This window comes from Moschus berezovskii, chromosome 7 (genome assembly GCF_049115385.1).
Source record: "Moschus berezovskii isolate FMDL1 chromosome 7, NW_MosBer_1.0, whole genome shotgun sequence".
NCBI lineage: Eukaryota > Metazoa > Chordata > Mammalia > Artiodactyla > Moschidae > Moschus > Moschus berezovskii.
Genome location: NC_142466.1, coordinates 71,600,758 through 71,622,491, shown reverse-complemented (window position 1 = coordinate 71,622,491; position 21,734 = coordinate 71,600,758). Strand labels below are relative to the sequence as shown.

Genomic DNA, 21,734 nt, shown 5'->3' with positions numbered 1-21,734 from the left:
AGCAGTCAGGCATCAGCAATGAGACTTGGTATAAATGAATTAAAAAGTTTATTAGCCATAGAAAAAAAATTGGTTCTTTAATTCTCATTAAGTTCCCTGTAAAACAGTAAGCTTGCAGAAAATTTCTTCCTCATGAACAGAAAATCACTATGTTTTTGGTCCAAAATATGTTGGGATTTTTTCCTTTCTTCTTCAGATGACAGACAGATGGATGTAGACGAATCTATGAACGAGTGTACTTGCCCCAAATGTGCAACATAAATACAGAAGCGATGAACAGAAGACTCATCACCAGTACTGGAACAGGGCCCCTGGAAATAAGAAGAGAAGGCATGCTTAGTTTCAGTAGTAATACATTATAATATCTAAAATATTAAAGACTGCCTAGAGGAAAAGGGAGGGGAAAGCACCCAAGATCCATCGAAGAATATAATTTAGACCGTTAAAAAATATTCCAAAAATTACTACTGTGGATATTTTGAGGATGTGGTGACAGCATTGTGGTTATTTAGAAAGGAGGAATCCTCACCTTTTAATAAAATGTACTAAAATATATACAGATAAAAGGATCTGTCTTGGACATATTAGTCTCTCTGATTTAGTGCGTTTGATATTTTCCATAATAAAAAGTAATTTAAAAATTTTCCCAAACTCTTTAAGTGCAAATAAGCCAATTATCAAACTATTATTTCAAATTAATGAAGACAACCTTCATTGTCTAACTATAATAAAATAGGCATACAAAGATGAATATCACATTATAAGTTATGAAGTATTTTTAAATATATGATCCCATATGATCAACAAACTCAAGACACAGGTGAAACAAATATTCATCTCATTTCATAAGAAACAGTGAGGCTCAGAGAGATTATTACTTGCCTCAGAAAACAGAGCCAGAATGGAAAGGAGGGATCTGAACTCCGCTTTTCTGATTCCATACACTGCTCATTTTACTGCTTTAAGGTTCCCATATTTAAGGAACCAAACATTCTAGGCAACATAAAAAGTTTGACTTCTATTAGTTTACCATAAAGAAGGGAAGTATCAACAGATTTTACTCATCAGCCCTTCTCTAAATCAACTCTTTTCCAGGTTAAGAATTAGTACATGGGTTTCTTAAAGATGGAACTCCTTGATTTTACACAACCTGTGAATGTTGACTTCAGTCAAAGGTAATGGGCCTCGCCCTTTTGACTCTTTTTGCCAACACCAGTTTTGGAGAATTCAAGATGTCACTTCACCTCCCAGATATACCTGGGGGTGGACAAATACCCCAGGAATCTTTAAGGCAGTAGAATAACCCAGCGGAGCAGCAGGTTAACAGTCAATCCACTAGTGGACAATAATCAATGCACAGGGATCCAAGTCCTTGGTACACCGTGTTGTTCTTCCAAATTTTGTACAATTATGAGAGTAACCAAATTTAAAAGCCCATAGGAAGACATCAGAGAAGGCAATGGCAAGCCACTCCAGTACTCTTGCCTAGAAAATCGCATGGACAGAGGAGCCTGGTGGGCTGCGGTCCATGGGGTTGCCACTAGTCGGACACGACTGAGCAACTTCACTTTCACTTTTCACTTTCACACATTGGAGAAGGAAATGGCAACCCGCTCCAGTGTTCTTGCCTGGAGAATCCCAGGGACGGCGGAGCCTGGTGGGCTGCCGTCTATGGGGTCGCACAGAGTCGGACACAACTGAAGCGACTTAGCAGCAGCAGCAGCAGGAAGATGACATCATCACCATGCACTGGATCACACTCCCTCACTATGAAGCATCGTTACAGTAACATCAGCCAGAGAGCATGAAGCTGAGAGTGCAGTGCTCACAGTCCAGGCACTAGAGTCTGGAAACCAGCTCTGGCCCTCACAAGCCGTGACTGTGGCCCTGTGATTCACCTTCTCCAAGCCTCAGTTTCCTCATCTGTAAAGTGGGGATAATCACAGCATCTCTCTCATAGGGCTGCTGAGGTATTAAATATATTCACACACCAGTCAGGCTGCTAGTAAGCTCCCCCAAAATGCTATCATTATCAACCTGAAAAAATTTCTAACTCCCAGGAAGAGCCAACAAGCTCCAAGATGTGGATATGTGTCCTTTCACCACAAACCTCTCTCTGTGATATGACACTACTGTGGTTTATGATACTTCAAAGGAATGGCTTCTATCGCTTCCTGGGAGGACTCACAGCAGCAGCAAGCCCCACTGCACAAGAGCCCAAAGCAAGCAGAGTCAGGTTCACCCATGTAAGGACAGTTGTTTTACCACCTCGAGAAGGGTTAAAATGTTGTTCCCAGGATACCCTGAAGAGCAAAGGGTTTCAAACTTTCTCTCTGAAATGCTCAGAAAAATTACCTCTAGCAAGGACCAGAAGGTTGTCAGACTGGTGCCAACTCACATATCCCCAAGCTCAAGAATTACTTCCTTAAAATACATGCTCACCTTACAAGTCTTCATTATAACAGGAAAAAAAAAATTCGATAAATAAAACCAAATCTCAAGAATTCTAGGGAAGTCTTCTAAATTAAATTTGTGATCCAGGTCAAGCTACTGGTCCAGTTAAACAAACTAACCCAAATAAAGTTGATTTTTGTCTTCTGTGCTGCGAAACAGATGGCATGGAATTTAATAGTCAGAAGAGCTGGTTCCATCTCTGGCTGGCTGGCTGTCTTTGACAAGTAGCTTTGCCTCCCTGAACCAGAGCTTCTGAACCTGAGGTGCTACACAAATGAGAGGTGCTATCATTATTCCAATTCCTCATCCACTGAATTTAGTCAGGAAATAGCTTTAGGTGGTATCCATAGGCTTCTCTGGTGACTCAGATGGCAAAGAATCTGCCCACAACGTGTGAGAGCCAGGTTTGATTCCTGGGTCGGGAAGATCCCCAGGTGAAGGGAATGGCAACCCACTCCAGTATTCTTGCCTGGAGAATTCCATGGACAGAGGAGTCTAGCAAGCTACAGTCCATGGGGTGGCACAGAGTCAGACACGACTGAAAGACTAACCCTGAGACACAGAGAGTGGTGGCCGGAGTCTCCCTGGTCAGAAACCATGGGAGTAGGTCCGCCACAAGGTACCAGAAAGTGAAGAGAGAAAGGCATAGGGAGCAATCCCAGGCATAAGAACTTGGAAAGTGATAGGGGTTCAATCACCACCCACCAAAGGGAAGGAGGCCTAAGAACTTTTCAGCACAACCTAATGCAGAAAGTCCCATTAGGCTGTAATAATATCAGCTTATGCCTCCAGGAGAGCTTTGAAAAATCACCCAGCTCCTATTCAAATGGTTAGTCCTATTTCTCAGTGTGGGACAAGAACAGGAAATGAAGAGCAATTTCATCTAATTAAGCCATTTTCCCTCCAGTTCTCTGTTCCCATCATTTATTTTGACAGAGCTACATGAAGGTGTCCCCCTGCTTTCACTCAATTCATGAACAGATGTCATTCTGAGCCCTAAAGTAACTGGCTGGTACATGAACAAACCAAACCCAGCCCACCTGGCACAAAGAAAGCTGCTGTGTATTATCAATCTCATCAAAGCAAACACCACTGGTGGCAGAGACACAGTGCTGCCGAAAGGCTCTGTGATTCTGGACAGAATCACAGGTCAGGTCCCAAGACTTACACTTTGAGCCCTGGTGAATCCTCTGTGTAGAATCGCCACATCCCCCCAGTGCCCGCTGAGGTCGTCCGGCCTGCGCTCCTTGTTCCACAGCTGGCATTCTTCCTGTGAGAGAAAAAAGTATGTTATGAATGGCGTTTTCTTAGAAACCCTTATCAGAGCATTATGACATATGCTACCATTATATTTTTAAAGAACCAAAAAATTAACTTTTTCTTTGCGAATACCTTCCAAAGTTTTGCTTTTACTCCACTGATCATGATAACCATTAAGAACTGAGTGCCTGCCATAGGCTGATGCATATAATAACCCAGAAAACAATTAAGATTTTAAAATGACTACTTTAAAATCTTTTCAAATTACTGTATTTTCTACAAAAGAAACAAACAAAAAACATAAGTTGTAATCCAGGTCTCAAAACAGAGTGCACATTTGTTGAAAAATTATTTTGTAGTCTGTTTTCATTATTTTGATATACTGACCATAAATCTCAGGCAGAGGTAGGATGTGGAAAATGCAGGAAACACCCAACCAGAAACTCGTCCCTCACAAGGGGGATCAAGGCTTGTGAAGTGAACTGCATGGGGAAGGCAGCCTTAGCACACAGAAGCAGTGAACAGCACTAATGCCACCGACCTGGAAGGAACCAGGGAATCCCTCCCGTCCCTCCCGGGTCACTGGAAACCCTCCCCAGCAGCTATCCCCTCATACAGCACTCCTCCAGTTCCACGTCTCATCTCCACTCAAGAGTGAGAGTGGGAACACTTGAAAAGAAGTAGTGAGTGTGAGAAAGTAAGTGTCACAAGAAATCTTCTTCAGCCCATTTATCACCAACTTATAAATTCCAGGGAAGGGGAGAGGAAGAGGAGAGATAGAAAGCCCCGTTTCATCACTGCCCCCCACCATTAACCAAATCCTCAAAATCCTTTTCCAGTTATCTGTGGGCTGCTGGTTCTGGATTTTTGAGAAGATGGGCATACAGGGAAAGACCAAAAGTGAACACCCTATCCCCACCATCTCTTCTCACTGTCCTCCAAACTCTGATCCTGCTCCCACCTCACCCTACCATGGACCTAATCCCACACTCTGAATGCAAGAAGCACTGGGAGCCTGCCCTGCTGTGGTGAGTGGAAGAATGGAGTCATGATTCCAGTGTGGACTCTGGCAAAAAGAGTTGCGTTCATGTTAGAAATCTAAAAACAGTGTCAAACAATGATTTAGGTGTACTGTACTCAAAAGATTATATTTCAGACATGTTAACTATGGGCCATGTGGTCAGCCTGGCATTTCTAACTCCATTTGTATGACTGGTTCTATAGGAAAACTGATTGTAAATATAATTACACAAGGATTTACAGACTATTTCATACCTGGAAGATCTTTCACATACACATCCTCTACTCGGTGGAGTAAGTACATGAAATCTGAACAAGATGATAAAGCCGGTGTGGACCTGACAAGTCTTCCACTGACCCAAGACTGGGACCCATGCACTTTCTACTCACACTTTCACCCTACTCCAGTTCCTGTCTTCAGCATCTCAAAGATCCCCCCACCCCCTCATGGCATCAGTCTAGACTCTCTGAAGGTTTCTTACATCTGCTGGCACACAGGACATTTTAATTTTAAACTAAATTTCTTTGGGGTCTATTTTACCCTTTCTTTCTGGTTACTCTGTAACTGCCTCTTCTATACCCTAACACAATGGTTTTCATCACCAACGTTTAACATACTTTGTTCTAACTTGGTGGTCTTCTGACTGTTCCATGGCATGATTTGCTCCCTTGTCTCTTTTAGGTTTCAAGTCACATGTCACCTACTCTGAACACCCTACCCCTACCCACTCTCTATTCTACACCCAACTTTTCTTCTTGGCCTTACTGCCTGAAATTATCTATCGGCCTTGGCTGTAGTCTCTTACATTGCAATATAAGGTTCAGAGGTCAAACCCTACCTAGCTTCTCCACAGATACAGCCTCATGACAGGAACAGAGCCTGGCATGCACCCTCAAGTATCCATTTGATCACTTCCTTAATATCCCTGGCTAGTTCATCATCTTACTATCCCTGAGTCCCATTAATCCTAAACACTGTAGCTTTTATAGCTTTACAGTTTATAATACATTATTGTTCCTTTTCATCCTAGCAACTTCCTTTTATATGGTAACAACAGAGCAAGGACTCTAACCCTGGCCTGACCTAAAATCCCAGAGTTTCTTCTCCAAGGTACGACCTCTATCACCTCATTGAATACGGAGACAAAGTACAAATCTGTGAGCTATATAATGCATAGCACTATTATTAACTATTAGCTTCAACTTTTTCTTACAAACTCACAAAAAGGGAACATATTCACAGCCAGTCAATATCTATTATATTACACTCATGAAGTAACACTTAAAAGAGTACCAAAATTCTAGAAGGGAACTCTGTAGGGTCTCTCAATACAACCATGGTCTATCTAGTTACACTGGCCACACTGAATTCTGAAAGATGACACCAACACCCAAAACACCCTCAGATGTTTGTTTCTCCATTTCACTTGGGCAGCAGTTATTTCATTTTTATTAAGTAAATAATTTTGTTATATTTAATGAGTACATGATTTCTTTTTTTTTTCTTATAAAAGTTCTCAGATGGCCCAACTTCCTGCCATACTACTACTAATTCTCATCAACTAGACCCATTCCCCAACTGTACCTACCGTACATGTTTTCCACTCCAGTACAAAGAATCTCTGAAATCCAGGGTGGAAACAAGACAGCACTCCAAGACCAAATAACCTACACCACAGCTCGACACACTTTCCAGCTGGTCCATCCCTGCCTTGCCTTGAACATCTTGATGACAGGGCACAATGAGTCAGGATCATCTGAGCATTTCTGACAGTTCCACTAAAGTTTGTTTTTTTTGCTCTAAGATGAAATTTGTCTCAGGTGAGTTCATATCATCAGTTTTAGATTTACTTACCATAGCCAATAAAAAAAGTCTCATCCCTTGTCACCTTGTCACTATCCTTGAGGATAGTTTTCATGTATCTGTTCAAGTTCTTTTCCTCTTTCGATAACAACCCCCTTTCCCCCCCCCCCGCCAAAAAAATCCCAAGACTACAGGGTGGTTTGCATCCTTCCACACTCATTGTTTTATGGTAAGACAGAGATATCAGGCAGTTTCTGTAAAAGTCTATGGAAGGAGATAAATATGGAAACACAAATGTTATTAGAAGGGCATGAACAACATGCTTGGGAGTAAAAGAGAAGACTAGCAGCTACTGTTGCCTTTGAAGTTAGGAAGGCCTCTAGTGGAAATAACTCTGAGCCTAGTCCAAGATATACAGAAACTGGTGGGGGGGGAGGGGAGGGACAGGCGGGGAATGGATGTCTAGTGAGTTCAGAAAACAGTAATAAACTCACTGTTGCTAGATCATAAAGAGAGAAGAGAATCAGTTAGACTGGAACGGGGCGGGGGGGGGGGTGGGACACCACAATGCGTCTTGGTAACCCCTGCTGTGTTTAAGCAACAAGAAACTAACACCGAAGCTAACCAACAGTGTGACAGAATCAGAGAAGAGGACACATTAGAGTGCAAATTACCTGGAGGGGAGACGAGCTAGGTAGAAAATTTCTCTAGATGAGAGAAATTGAGGGCTAAACTGAGGCAGAAGAAAATGGAGAAGTAAAGAACTGATGAGAAGGTTTTAGTGTGCAATATAAACGTATTGAATAAAGACTGAGCATTAAAAAGAATCCAAGATGATGCTGAAGTTCTGGCTTTGGGCGATCGAGTTTACAACAGTACCATAAGGACGTAAGGAGACATAATTAGGGGCGGGAGCTGGGGTGAAAGGAGACTGAACTGGGCCTTGAACGAGTCATGTTAGACTGAGTGTGTGTGGAACTTCCAGATACAAATGTGCCAGGCTCAGGTCTAAAGATACCAGTTTAAGGACGTCAGTTTTCTCAATGCTGTGACCTTACTCCAGTTTAACTTTCCTTTTTCAAGAGTGATACTCAAAAGTGAGCAAAGAAAATGTTGCCTCCCTCTCGAGATACAAAAGACCAAAAACTCTTTACCCGTATGGCCACATCATGGCTCGTTTTGCCCTTATGGATCTTAACATTCCGGGGTCTCCTCCTCAAGACCAACGAATTCTTGGGCCCCATCCTAGGAGCCCACAGCCGAGAAGTTCGCAAGGATACTTACCTCTGCCGGACGGTGGATCCCGCCGCCCGGGCCGCCACTGCTTTGCTGGGAGAGCGCCCTGAGGAGCCCACGTTAGTGCCACTGGGGGTCGGGCCAGGCTGCAGAGGAAGACAAGGACAGAGACCGGTGAGCGCCGCCGGACAACCCGCAGATTCCTGGCCCTGACGGCCGAGACCGCGACACGCATAGGGGCGCTGGGGAAGGCAAGGAAACTGCGGGAGGCAGTTTCTCCCGGGGCGCCTGGGAGAAATCGGGACAAGGAGGGAGACTGGGGCCACATACCATGTTGAAGACAGGAGGGTCGCAGGGAGCTGAAGTGAACCGCAGAGGAGCGGCAGAGACTCGCTTCCAGAGCAACAACCCAGGTCCCGCCCCCAGACCTGCTGGCAGGGCCCTCGCTGACTCCAGGGACGCCTGGGCTGTCCCACGATATGCCTGTAGCAATTCTGCTCTGAGAGATTTGATGAGCAGCTGTATGGGAACTACAGGCCTCCTGTATTTTTCCCTTGGGCTACAACGCCCTTCCTAGAATCAAGTCTCTACCAATGGGAAGATCCAGCCATGGTCAGACGAGAAATTTCCTCCGGCAGTTACCTAGACACCCACAGATTCGCGCTGATGTGGCCTAACCGACGCACGCGGCGCTAGGGCCAGCTGGGAAGCCGGACGAAGGAGCATGCGCGGAAGCCCTTGAAAGGGCTGGTGGCGCAGGCGTGGCTTCCTGGCCATGGCGGAAAAGCCCGACCAGGATGGGAACTCAGGTCCTAAGCCAACCGTGCTATTCCTGCACCCAGACCTGGGCGTGGGCGGCGCCGAGAGACTGGTGCTCGACGCAGCGCTGGCGCTGCAGGCGCGCGGATGCAGCGTGAAGATCTGGACGGCGCACTACGACCCAGGCCACTGCTTCGCCGAGAGCCGTGAGCTGTCGGTGCAGTGCGCCGGGGACTGGCTGCCTCGCAGCCTGGGCTGGGGCGGTCGTGGCGCCGCTGTCTGCGCCTACGTGCGCATGATCTTCCTGGCTCTCTACGTGCTGTTCCTTGGCGATGAGGAGTTCGATGTGGTCGTGTGCGACCAGGTGAGGCGGCCCCGCCCGACCCTCGCGGTTCCCGTTGTCTCACTCCTGAGAGGAGTGCCCCCCAGGACCTCTGCTGACCTCTCTCGGTCTGTGGTTCGGAAAGGGTGGGAACTGATCTGGAGAGGTTAGAGTGGGAGTGACACTGGAACTCGAACTTTAGTATGGACATGCTGAAGTGGCAGATTACCTGGCCCCACCCTTAGGAGTTTTCATCCTGGGCCCCAGAGGTGTGCCCCCGAAATCTGCATTTTCACTGGATCATCGGGTGATTCTGAAGCATATGGGCCTTGGTGCTCGCTCTAAGAAACGCAAACATTAGAAGCCCTCCTTCAGTCAAGTTTTACTTCCCAGTAACTTGTATGTCTTTCCTATTGGCATTATTCCTGTTGACACTACTTCCTGGCTACACATACCCCATTATAACTTTCGCTGTCAAGCCACTCTTCCTCAGTAGTGTAATGTGTTTAAACACCCGAAGCTCAACATGTCTTGTCCCTGTTAAAACTTTAACATGGCTTCCCATTAGCCTTTGGAGAAAAGTCCAAGCCCTTTACCTGAATATGGACTCTAGCTATTCTAGACCCTTTTTATGTCTTCCCCCCCCCAAAAAAAAAGTTTATTTTAAAAAGTAACATTTACTCAGGACTAAAAATTCAAATACTGTGAAAGACTAATGTAAAAACCCCACCCTGGTTCCACTCCCTAAAGACAGACACTATTAACAGTCTGTGTGCATTCAGAAATTGTTTGTGGCTGTACTACCATATGATGTCTGTTTATAGATGCATCTTCTTATTTATAAATAGGATATAATTTATCCTAATTATAAATTAAATTATATATAATTTATAATTAGGTGTGTCATAAGACCCACCTACTATTGGTCAGCTTGCTCTTTTTCACCAAAACGTTTTGTTTAGGACATCTTCATATGTCAGTATTACAGATTCACTTCATTCTTCACAGTGACTGGAAAATTTGCTTTTGTTTGACTGTATCATACTTTATACATTTTTCTGCTAAAGGACAGTAGCAATGTGACCAGTTTTTTTGTGTGAATAAATCAGTTTGGGTGTTTTGTTTTTGTTTTTTTTTTGGCTGCACTGCACAGTATGTAGGATCTAGTTCCCTGACCAGGGATGGAACCAACACCCCCTGCATTGAAAGAGCAATGTCTTGACTACTGGACCACCAGAGAAGTCCCAGTTCAGTGTTGTAATAAACATCCTTATATCTTCATTTTTTTGTATTTCTGCAAGTATTGTCTTTGAAATCCATAGAAATAAAACAGGTAGGTCAAAAAGTAATATGTCTTAAATGACAATATAGCTTGCCAAATTTGCCTTGCAAAGAGGTTGTGTCATTCTAGTCTCCCACAGTGATAGAGCCTCTTACTCTGTGCTCTCATGCACATTGGCTATTGTAAACTATTTTCATCTTTGCCAAACTGATAGGTAGAAATGGCATCACGTTTGTGTCTGTATTTAATTGTTTACTTCTGAGTTACTTTTGTCATCCTTGCTTGTGTGCAGGTTACTTCTTTTTGAGAAACATGGGCATTTACCAAGCAATCCACATGTGTAAAACTGGTTAGTAAGCATCAGGCAGCTGAGACTGTAGTGGATAAATGAGCTTGGCCGAGCCTGGATTCTAGTTCCATATCTGCTACTGTCTAAGTATCTTTGAATAAATCTCTCAATATCCATAAAGCTCACCCTTTTCAGGTGTTAAGAGAGCTAGAGATTAAGTGATTTGTAAAGATTACTCAACAGGAAGGAAAGTCTCTAGTGACGATTATGGTTAATGTTTCAATAAATACTGAGCACATGCTGCTGCTGCTAAGTCACTTCAGTCGTGTCTGACTCTGTGTGACCCCATAGACGGAAGCCCACCAGGCTCCCCCGTCCCTGGGATTCTCCAGGCAAGAACACTGGAGTGGGTTTCCATTTCCTTCTCCAGTGTGTGAAAGTGAAGTCGCTCAGTCGTGTCCAACCCTTAGCGACCCCACGGACTGCAGCCTACCAGGCTCCTCCATCCATGGGATTTTCTAGGCAAGAGTACTGGAGTGGCTTGCCATTGCCTTCTCCGACTGAGCACATAGTGTGTGCTAAATTCTTACAGGTTTTACATAACACCAGTGCACTTAATAATAACAAAAACTATATATATTTTTTAAACTATAATTGTCACCGCCTTACAGAAGAAAGCCACAAAGAGATAAATTAGTCACACAGCTAGGTTCAGTTCAGTTCAGTTCAGTTCAGTCGCTCAGTCGTGTCCGACTCTCCGCGACCCCATGAATCACAGCACGCCTAGGTAGCAGAGCTGAAATTCAAACCCTGACAATCTTGATTCCACTCTAAACCACTCTAGACTACACTAAACTACTATAGTTCATTCATTCAGTTCCTAGGAGGAGGTAGACTCTGGAGTGACTCCAGTGTGGTAGCCACTAGCCCTGGGTGACTATTAAACACTTGAAATGTGGCCAGCCTGAACTGAGATGTACTGTAAGAGTAAAATACACATCTGATTTTAAAGATTTCATGTGAAAAAAAGAGATTAGAAGATCTCATTCACTTCTTAACTATTAATTACGTTTGAAGTGATAATATTTTAGAATATATTAAAACTAACCTTTAAAAATGTGTTGCGTAGGTACTAGATTTTTTTAATTTCCATTAGACAGTGCTGTTCTAGAGGAAACCACTGGACTTGCAACTTTAAATATTTATCAAGTATCCAGAAAACGTCTCCCAGCCTTCTATATGCCAGGTATTTTACTAGGTGAGAGTCTGGGGAAACACAAAGCAAAATCAGACATTGCCCACAAGGGACTCACAAACTAGGGGGCAGGGCAGGTGCCTGTTAGTTTAATTTGGCTGAAGTTTAGCTGACCAGTCACTTTATCTCTTGATTTTTGCTTTGGCTAGGTGTCTGCCTGTATCCCTGTGTTCAAGCTGGCCAGACGGCGTAAGAAAATCCTGTTTTACTGTCACTTCCCAGATATGCTTCTCACCAGGAGAGATTCTTTTATAAAACGCCTATACAGGGCCCCAATTGACTGGGTAGAGGAATATACCACAGGCATGGCAGACTGCATCTTGGTCAACAGCCGGTTCACAGCTGCCATTTTCAAGGAAACGTTCAAGTCCCTGTCTCACATAGACCCTGCTGTCCTCTACCCATCTCTGAATATCGTCAGCTTTGATTCTGCTATTCCTGAAAAGCTTGATGACATAGTCCCCCAGGGGAAAAAATTCATATTCCTCTCCATCAACAGATATGAAAGGAAGAAAAATCTGACTTTGGCGCTAGAAGCCCTTGTAAAGCTGCGTGGAAGATTGACATCCCAAGATTGGGACAAAGTGCATCTGATCATTGCAGGTGGTTATGATGAGAGAGTCCTGGAAAACGCACAATACTACCAGGAATTGAAGAAAATGGCCCAGCAGTCTGACCTCAGTCAGTATGTGACCTTCCTTCGGTCTTGCTCAGACAAGCAGAAAATCTCACTCCTCCGAGGCTGCACGTGTGTGCTTTACACACCGAGCAATGAGCACTTTGGCATCGTTCCCTTGGAGGCCATGTACATGCAGTGCCCAGTCATTGCTGTTAATTCAGGTGGGCCCTTGGAGTCCATTGTCCACTGTGTCACAGGATTTCTGTGTGACCCTGACCCAGAACACTTCTCAGAAGCAATAGAAAAGTTCATCCATGAACCTTCCTTAAAAGCCACAATGGGACTGGCTGGAAGAAACAGGGTGAAAGAGAAGTTTTCCCCTGAAGCATTTACCGAACAGCTTTACCAATATGTCACCAAACTGCTGGTATAATCATATTTTTTTTAAGTCTTTATGCTGTATTCATTAATATCACATTTGTAGATTATACACCCAGTTTTGAAACCAAAGGAAAAAACCTGATATCTAGTACAGAAGAAAATTTTTGTAAATATACTTGAATCTGAGTCACTTTCCTGTACCCCTTACATCCCAGACAGCTTTTTCAGAAAAACAATATCTTTTATGCTATAATAATTCTGAGTATTACCAATGGTGATTAAGATATAAATGTGGTACAGTTCCATATTCAGCAGAATATTTTAATTATACATTCTCTAGATTATTGTTACTCTACTTATAAACTTTGAGTCATATTGTGCCTTATTTTGTTTTAATACTTAAAGTGTGTCATCAAAGTTTATTAATTTGGCTTCTTGAGAAGACAGTTACTATAGTTCCTAGAATCAGTCCACCTCAGTGTTCAGTGACCTCTGTGAGGAAATTTTTGTTAGTCATAACTTTGCCTGGATCCATAGCAAGAATGATGTGTTTTTTGTCTTTTTACGAAGATGATTTATTGTGCTTTGCACACAGATATGATAATAAAAGATACTTATCGTAGGAAGAGAAAAAATACTAGATTTTGGCCTCCGTGATCTATTGTATGGTATTAGGAATGTAGACAGCCAAGCCTTTAGTCAGAAACTAGAGTAACTGAATATTGGAGTGAATGGCTGTTGTCATGTGTGTAGTATGCATTTTGTTTAGGGCAGTGCCGGAGACCTGGATTTGATCCCTGGGTCAGGAAGAAGGGAGAAGGAAATGGCAAACCACTCCAGTATCCTTGCCTGGAAAATCCCATGGACTGAGGAGCCTGGGGAGGGGCTGCAATCCATGGGGCACAAAGAATTGGGCACGACTGAGCAACTAACAGACTTTTGTTTATTGGCGTCATCTAAGTTGTCAACTTCATTAATATTTGTGTTTTATTAAGTAAGCACCTACTAAATGTAAGACACTAGTGTTTTTTTATCCTTCAAGGCCTAACTCAGATGCCACTGCTGGGACGCTTTCCTTGACCCTCCACCCAACTCCCGAACTGAAAGCAGCCTTCCCCTTCCACATTTTCTGACCCTCTCATAGCACTTATCTGTCTTAAAGTTAGTTATTTACCTGTTGGTCTAAGAACATATGGGGCTTCCCTGATGGCTCGGTAAAGAATCTGCCTGCCAGTGCAGGTGATTCAGGTTTGATCTTTGGGGCGGGAAGTCCCCCTGGAGAAGGTAGTGGCAACCCACTCCAGTTTACTGCCTGGGAAATCGCATGGACAGAGGAACCTGTGGGCTACAGTCCATGCAAGGGCCAGATACCACCACCACCACCTAAGTACAAATAAACATAAAGCAGTTTTCAGTGTATCTTTAAAGCAAAATTCATTTTTTTAAAATAATAAAGATCACCGGCCAAAGGCTCCACATTAATCAACTCTAAGAGCAAAGACCTGAGAGCCTAATTAACCGATGTGACTTTAGGCAAATTGCTTGATCTCTGGCTCAGATTCTTCATCTGTAAAGTGGAGTAACTGTACTCTTGTACTTTCCTCATAGGGTTGTGATGAGTTATCATATATATGTAAAGTACTTAAAATAGTAGTTGGCACACAGTATGGGCTATGTAAATGCTAGCTATTTTTGCAATATGGGGATATCAAAAATTACTACATAAGTTCCACATGGGTTCATGCTGCACTACTGTATTTTTCTTTGAGGTTCTTTAGAGGATGGAGTTTCAGGTTGTGATTTGTTATGTCTGTCTATATGCCAGAAGTATTTTAATGAAATGACTGCACCAACAAGAAGTTCTCTAAAATTAGAGTGTCACGTTTATTGAGTCTTATGGAATGAGAAGTTCAGTTGAGTGTTTCGTGTTGTGAAAGCTTGCCATCCGGTAAAGTAGATTGTTCCATCTTTTGTGGTTTGGTCCGTGTGTTTCTTAGGGAACAGCAGCCTTTCCCGAAAGACCTGATGACTGTGTCCACTGGGTTTAGGAAAGACAGACTCAGGCATGCTGTGAGCCGTAACTGATGCTTACCCATTCCAAGCACTAAAACTTTTTTGCCTATTTGACCATTTTTATGCAGATCCTTCAAAAGTGGACTACATGAGTTTGTGAGTCTTAAGTTTAAGTTCCCTTCATTGTCTTAAGCCGCAGCAGGTGACAGTAAGACCACAGATCTGGAAAGGATGTAGAGCCCAGCCTGAGCTTCCAGCCTCTGGCATATTTAACTCCTGCCTCCTGGACCTACGATGGAGCTTTACCCATAGAAGTAGTATTCACAGCTTCCAGAACTAAGCTGAAGTTAGGGAGCACAGAAGCATGGAAGACTGAAGTTAACTGCCAGGATGTTAACATTAGTAATTCTAACACTTAACTGTGGCCCATATCAGACAGCTCATTTAATCCTAACAGTTCTATGAGGTTTCAGTACTCTTCCCTTTAGAGATAAGTATGGTTAACCAGGGAGAAGGCAATGGCAACCCACTCCAGTACTCTTGCCTGGAAAATCCCATGGATAGAGGAGCCTGGTAGGCTGCAGTCCATGGGGTCACTAAGAGTCAGACATGAGCGACTTCACTTTCACTTTTCACTTTCATGCATTGGAGAAGGAAATGGCAACCCACTCCAGTGTTCTTGCCTGGAGAATCCCAGGGATGGGGGAGCCTGGTAGACTGCCGTCTATGGGGTTGCACAGAGTCAGACACGACTGAAGTGACTTAGCAGCAGCAGCAGCATGGTTAAGCAGTTGCTTGTGTCACACAGCCTGGAGAGATGAGCAGCATCTCAAGGCTTTCTGATTCCTAAGTCCAACCACTTTACCATTCTTCAGTGTGCCTCCACCCTGCCCAAGCTCATGTGTGTTTATTCAGTTAGAAGTCCTCTACCCTACTGCAGGCACAGCTGTTCGGGTCCTCAGGTTTAGAGAGGCTTTGTTTGTTACTCATCTTCCCTTTTCAGAGGAGTCTTCTAAGGTGGATATGATCGTCCCTCATTTTATACACAAGAAGGCTCAGAGAGATGAAAGACTTGCTGAAAGGCACAATTGAAAAGTGAGTAGACTGGGATTCAACCCCAATTACCTGATCATCCAGGATAGCACTATACCAGAATTTCTTAGCCAGCTCTCCTTTGACAAGCATAAATAGTATATGACTGTTAATACTTTATGAAGTTCAGAGTAAGTACAGCATTCTTTGATTGAAAGCAGAGCTGGGGGACAGGATACTCTGTCTGCAGATTAGTGCTCTGAACCTAAAAGAGGTACTGGCATCCCACGTGCACCCCATTGCCCTATTGCCAACCCTGTGAGGAACCCTGCTCAGTAGCCCTCACTGAGTGACACTGGGTCATTCAAAGTCCTAGTGGAGTTATCAGGGTCATTTACTTTGACAAAGCAGAAATTCAAGATGATGTAGCTCAAAAGATTTTCGGGTTTTTTATTTGTTTTTTAAATATTTTTTTATTTGCTTGTGTCAGGTCTTGGTTTCGTCATGTGGGATATTTCCTTGCAAGGGCACAGACTCTCTAATCGTGGACTCCAGAGCACTTTGGCTTCAATAGTTACAACATGAACTTAATTGCTCCACAGCATGTGGGCTCTTAGTTCCCCAACCAGGAATTGAACCCAAATCCTGTGCATTGCAAGGCAGATTCTCAACCACTGAACCACCAGAGAGGTCACTCAAAGGGTTTTAAGAGTGGGGTATTTGAAAGAATCCATGCCAGAAAATGCTGTCATGCCCGGCCCCTGGTCCCCAAGCCTGGGTAAACTGGAGATGGGAGACGAAAGTTTCTCATGCACTCTCTTTCCAAGAGGTGACTGTTTTCCCGTGTCAGCTCATTCCCATATGCACATGGATACAACTCTTGACCCCTATTGCCCTTCATGGATCTCTACCAGTTAGCTCAGATTTTATACACACACACACACGCAGGTTGGAGGTGGGGGTCGAGGCATGTACATAGAAAAGATATCCACTTGTCAGCTAAGGGGGAGCAGTATTGTGGTTCTTCCTGTTTGGAAAGGATCTAATGACTAATGATACTGAAGTCCTGTTTGGGAAGGCTTTAGAGTTGGCAGAACTCTTTTTTTTTTTTTTTTGTAAGTTTATTTATTTTAATTGGAGGCTAATTATACAATGTGGAAAAATAGGATTTAAGATAATTACAGAGTATTTGTATTCTTAAGAATACTTTGTTTATGGGGGTTAGGTTGTGGCAGAGCTCTTTTCAGCATCATTCCAGGTAATTATTGTAGCCATGCTCACTGTGGAAAAGCTGAGGCTTACAGCTGTGAAGCCCTGGACCAGGTCGAGAATTCTTTCAGTTGTACTATGGATGCCTCATCAATAAATGCCTTGCCACCTTTTCTCACCAGCCCAGTATGCCAGTTTCACTTTAACTGTCTTCTTCCTTAAAGAAAATGAGGCAATTGTATACTCCCCTCCCCTGCTTTCTGCTCGTCCCCTATCCCTGTTGATCATCAGCCCTTCCCCCTCCACCTTGGCCAACATCACTGTTGTGTGACCTCCTTTCTTTGCATTTCCAGGTCCCAGAATCAAGTCCACTCAGAGCTGACTAGAACCCCAGAAATCACCCAACCTAATGTGCTCTTCCATGGGTGGGAATACAGGCCCCCAGAGCACGGGACCTGCCTGAGGTCACACAGGGACAGTTGAAGCCCTCCTCTAAGTTCATTCTGAAGTGCCTCACGCCACCTCTACTGTCAGAAGCCCCTTATCTCAGAACACTTTGAACTTCTTACTCCTTCATTCCTAACCTCAGTCCCCTGCAGCTGTATCCCCAACAGCCTGTGAGGGTGCCACCGCCCAGACACTAGTGTTCTCGTGCCTGCTAGCTGAAGGGTGGGGGGCTCAGCTAGTGACAGCTGTCCTCTGATTAAACAGGAACCCTTGAGAGTGGGGATAGGCAGGGATTTTACCGTGCTAACTCCCAGCCAAGTGGCTGCTGGAGCCAGCACTCTGTCCTTGCCCAGAGGATGGGGATTGGGTGGAGCTCACAGTAAGGGTGAGCCAGTCTGGTGATTCAGAAACAGGACCACAAGCAAGTGCTGAACTGTTCTGTAGGAAGCAGTATCACTAGGCCAGCCACTGGTGTCTTTTGAGACAAATACAGCCTAGATGTCTCTCGGGGGTTGTGTGTATGTGTCTGTGTATCTGATGTGTTGGGGTTTGGTGGGGGCTTAGCAGGGGAGAGGCATAGCACAGTTGTGATTTACCTTTGTGACCTACCACTCACCCAAGAAAGTGACAGGCAGTGTTAGAACAGACTGCTAAGTTAATGATACCAGATCAGCCTTTACTTTTCTGTATTACTTAAGCCAGAATTTCAGGGTTCCACAGCTATTGAGAAGGTGTCCTAAGGTGATAATCCTTAAGTCTAGGTTTCTTTATCTATCAAATGGGTATAATCAGGTCTAAGAAGCCCACCCCACCACGTGGTTGTGAAGAGAGTCAGCAGGAGGACTGAATGGTTCAGTGACACAGGGTGTGAAGCTGATGTGTAAACTGTGGGGTGCCGTAGAACAGAGTGCGTAAACTGTGGGGTGCCGTAGAACAGAGTGCGTAAACTGTGGGGTGCCGTGGAACAGAGTGCGTAAACTGTGGGGTGCCGTGGAACAGAGTGCGTAAACTGGGGTGCCGTGGAACAGAGTGCGTAAACTGTGGGGTGCCGTGGAACAGAGTGCGTAAACTGTGGGGTGCCGTGGAACAGAGTGCGTAAACTGTGGGGTGCCGTGGAACAGAGTGCGTAAACTGTGGGGTGCCGTGGAACAGAGTGCGTAAACTGTGGGGTGCCGTGGAACAGAGTGTGTAAACTGTGGGGTGCCGTAGAACAGAGTTCATCTGCACCTACGGTCAGTTAATTTCTGCCAAGAACCTTTACCTCATACTATGCAGAAATGAACTTGAAGTGGATCATAGGCCTAAACATCAAAGCCAGACTGTAGAAGTTAGAAAAGAAAATCTCCATAGCCTTCACAAAGCACAAAACGTGGAAAATTGGTAAGTTGACTTCATCAAAGTTAAAAACTGCTTTTCAAAGGACACTGATTTACAAAAAAAATTAAAAAGTCACAGGCTAGAAGAAAATATTTTATATATCTGTTAAAGACCTGCACCCAGGATATGTAAAGAAGCCTCACAGGAGAACAAACAACCCACATTTTTTTAATGGGGAAAGATACAAATGGCCAATAAGCACATGATAAGATGTTCAACATCAGTGGTCCTAAAAGAAGTGCAAATCAAAACCACAGTGAGATATCAGTGCACACCCATAAAATTGAAGACTCAGTAAAAATGTTGGTGAGAGTGTGGAGCACCTGGACTTCTCACACTTTGCTGACAGGAATAGAAAATGGAATCAACTCAGAACAACAGTTTGAAAGTTGCATACAAAGTTAAACATGACGCCATACAACCCATCAATTCCACTTCTAGAAATTTTGCCTAAAATAAGTGAAAATACATTTAAAATACATTTAAAGACTTATTCAAATGTTCATAGCAGCTTTTTTCATTAATAGTCAAAAACTGAAAAAGTGTCCATCAGCAGGTGAACAGATAAACAAATTATGGTACATTCATGGGATGGACTATTTCTTAGCAATAAAAAAAGGAACGAAATGCTGATGAGCCCGGTGATGTGGATGAATCTCAGAAGTATGCTAAGTGGAAGTCAGACACACAAAGAGTTCGCATTGTATGATTCCATGAATATGAAACCTTAAGGAAAGAAAAAACAAAGTTAATCTATAGTGACAGAAAGCTAAATACTGCCTGTGGCCTAGGATGAGAAATTGACTAGGAAAGGGCACAATGGAGCTTTTTGATATGATGGAAATGTTCTATATCTTTATTGTGGTGGTTATAAGGGTTTCTAAGTTTGTCAGGATTAATCAACTGTATGCTTAAAATGAGTACATGTTTTTGCATGTCAGTTATACCTCATTAAGTTGATTTTTTTAAAAAGCACGTGTGATGTAGTCCCATTTTTTGTAGAAAATAAAAGTCTTGTAAATGAATAAACGTGAGAGTATATATGCATGTGTTATTTAAATTGTTGTTGTTCACTTGCTAAGTTGTGTCCAACTCTTTGTGACCCCATGAACTACCGCATGCCAAGCTTCCCTTCCTTACTATCTCCTGGAATTTGCTCAGACTCATTCCATTCAGTCAGTGAGGCTACCTAACCATCTCATCCTCTGTCGCCCCCTTCTGCTCTTGCCCTCACTCTTTCCCAGCATCAGGGTCTTTTCCAGTGAGTTGACTCTTCACATCCGGTGGCCAAAGTATTGGAGTTTCATCTTCAGCATCAGTCCTTCCAGTGACTATTCAGGGTTGATTTCCTTTGGGAGTGACTGGTCTGATCTCCTTGACTCCAGTTGATTCTCAAGAGTCTTTTCCACCACCACAATTCAAAAGCACCAATTCTTCAGCACTCAGCTTTCTTTACGGTCCAACTTCACATCTGTACATGACTACTGGAAAGACCATAGCTTTGACTATATGGACCTTTGTTGGCAAAGTGACGTCTCTGCTTTTAAATCCAATGCCTAGGTTTGTCATAGGTTTTCTGCCAAGGAGCAAACATCTTTTAATTTCATGGCTGCAGTCACTGTCCACGGTGATTTTCAGTTCAGTCTCTCAGTCGTCTCCGACTCTTTGCGACCCCATGAATCACAGCACGCCAGGCCTCCCTGTCCACCAACTCCCAGAGTTCATTCAAACTCCTGTCCATCGAGTCAGTGATGCCATCCAACCATCTCCTTCTCTGTCGTCCGCTTCTACTCCTGCCCCCAATCCCTCCCAGCATCAGAGTCTTTTCCAGTGAGTCAGTTCTTCGCATGAGGTGGCCAAAGTATTGGAGTTTCAGCTTTAGCATCAGTCCTTCCAATGAACACCCAGGACTGATCTTTAGAATGGACTGGTTGGATCTCCTTGCAGTCCAAGGGACTCTCAAGAGTCTTCTCCAACACCACAGTTCAAAAACATCAATTCTTTGGCGCTCAGCTTTCTTCACAGTCCAACTCACATCCATACATGACCACTGGAAAAACCATAGCCTTGACTAGACAGACCCTTGTTGGCAAAGTAATGTCTCTGCTTTTTAATATGCTGTCTAGGTTGGTCATAACTTTCCTTCCAGGGAGCAAGTGTCTTTTAATTGCATGGCTGCAATCAGCATCCACAGTGATTTTGGAGCCCAAAAAAAAAAATCTGACACTGTTTCCACTGTTTTCCCATCTATTTCTCATGAAGTGATGGGACCAGATACCATGATCTTCGTTTTCTGAATGTTGAGCTTCAAGCCAACTTTTTCACTCTCCTCTTTCACTTTCATCAAGAGGCTTTTTAGTTCCTCTTCACTTTCTGCCATAAGGGTGGTGTCATCTGCATATCTGAGGTGATTGATATTTCTCCCAGCAATCTTGATTCCAGCTTGTGCTTCTTCCAGCCCAACATTCCTCATGATGTACTCTGCATATAAGTTAAATAAGCAGGGTGACAATATACAACCTTGATGTACTCCTTTTCCTATTTGGAACCAGTCTGTTGTTCCATGTCCAGTTCTAACTGTTGCTTCCTGACCTGCATACAGGTTTCTCAAGAGGCAGGTCAGGTGGTCTGGTATTCCCATCTCTTTCAGAATTTTCCAGTTTATTGTGATCCACACAGTCAAAGACTTTGGCATAGTCAATGAAGCAGAAAGACATGTTTTTCTGGAACTCTCTTGATTTTTCCATGATCCAGCAGATGTTGGCAATTTGATCTCTGGTTCCTCTGCCTTTTCTAAAATCAGGTTGAACATCTGGAAGTTCACGGTTCACATATTGCTGAAGCCTGGCTTGGAGAATTTTCAGCATGACTTTACTAGTGTGTGAGATGAGTGCAATTGAGCGGTAGTTTGAGCATTCTTTGGCATTGCCTTTCTTTGAGATTGGAATGAAGACTGACCTTTTGTAGTCCTGTGG

At 43.7% G+C, this 21,734-nt stretch overlaps 2 protein-coding genes across 2 annotated transcripts; one reads left to right on the top strand and one right to left on the bottom strand.

The window, feature by feature from the left end:
* Positions 1-31: 31 nt before the first annotated feature.
* SEC61B (SEC61 translocon subunit beta) lies at positions 32-8,551 on the bottom strand. Its single transcript, XM_055427139.2, has 5 exons — positions 8,457-8,551; positions 8,105-8,273; positions 7,823-7,920; positions 3,623-3,724; positions 32-311 (listed from the first exon to the last, which is right to left on the bottom strand). Exons 1-5 carry the CDS (start codon positions 8,549-8,551, stop codon positions 224-226), a joined length of 552 nt encoding a protein of 183 aa, XP_055283114.2. The 3' UTR covers positions 32-223.
* ALG2 (ALG2 alpha-1,3/1,6-mannosyltransferase) lies at positions 8,495-19,793 on the top strand. The gene is made up of 2 exons (XM_055427138.2): positions 8,495-8,897; positions 11,831-19,793. Exons 1-2 carry the CDS (start codon positions 8,550-8,552, stop codon positions 12,731-12,733), a joined length of 1,251 nt encoding a protein of 416 aa, XP_055283113.2. The 5' UTR covers positions 8,495-8,549; the 3' UTR covers positions 12,734-19,793.
* The last annotated feature ends 1,941 nt before the right edge of the window (positions 19,794-21,734 follow it).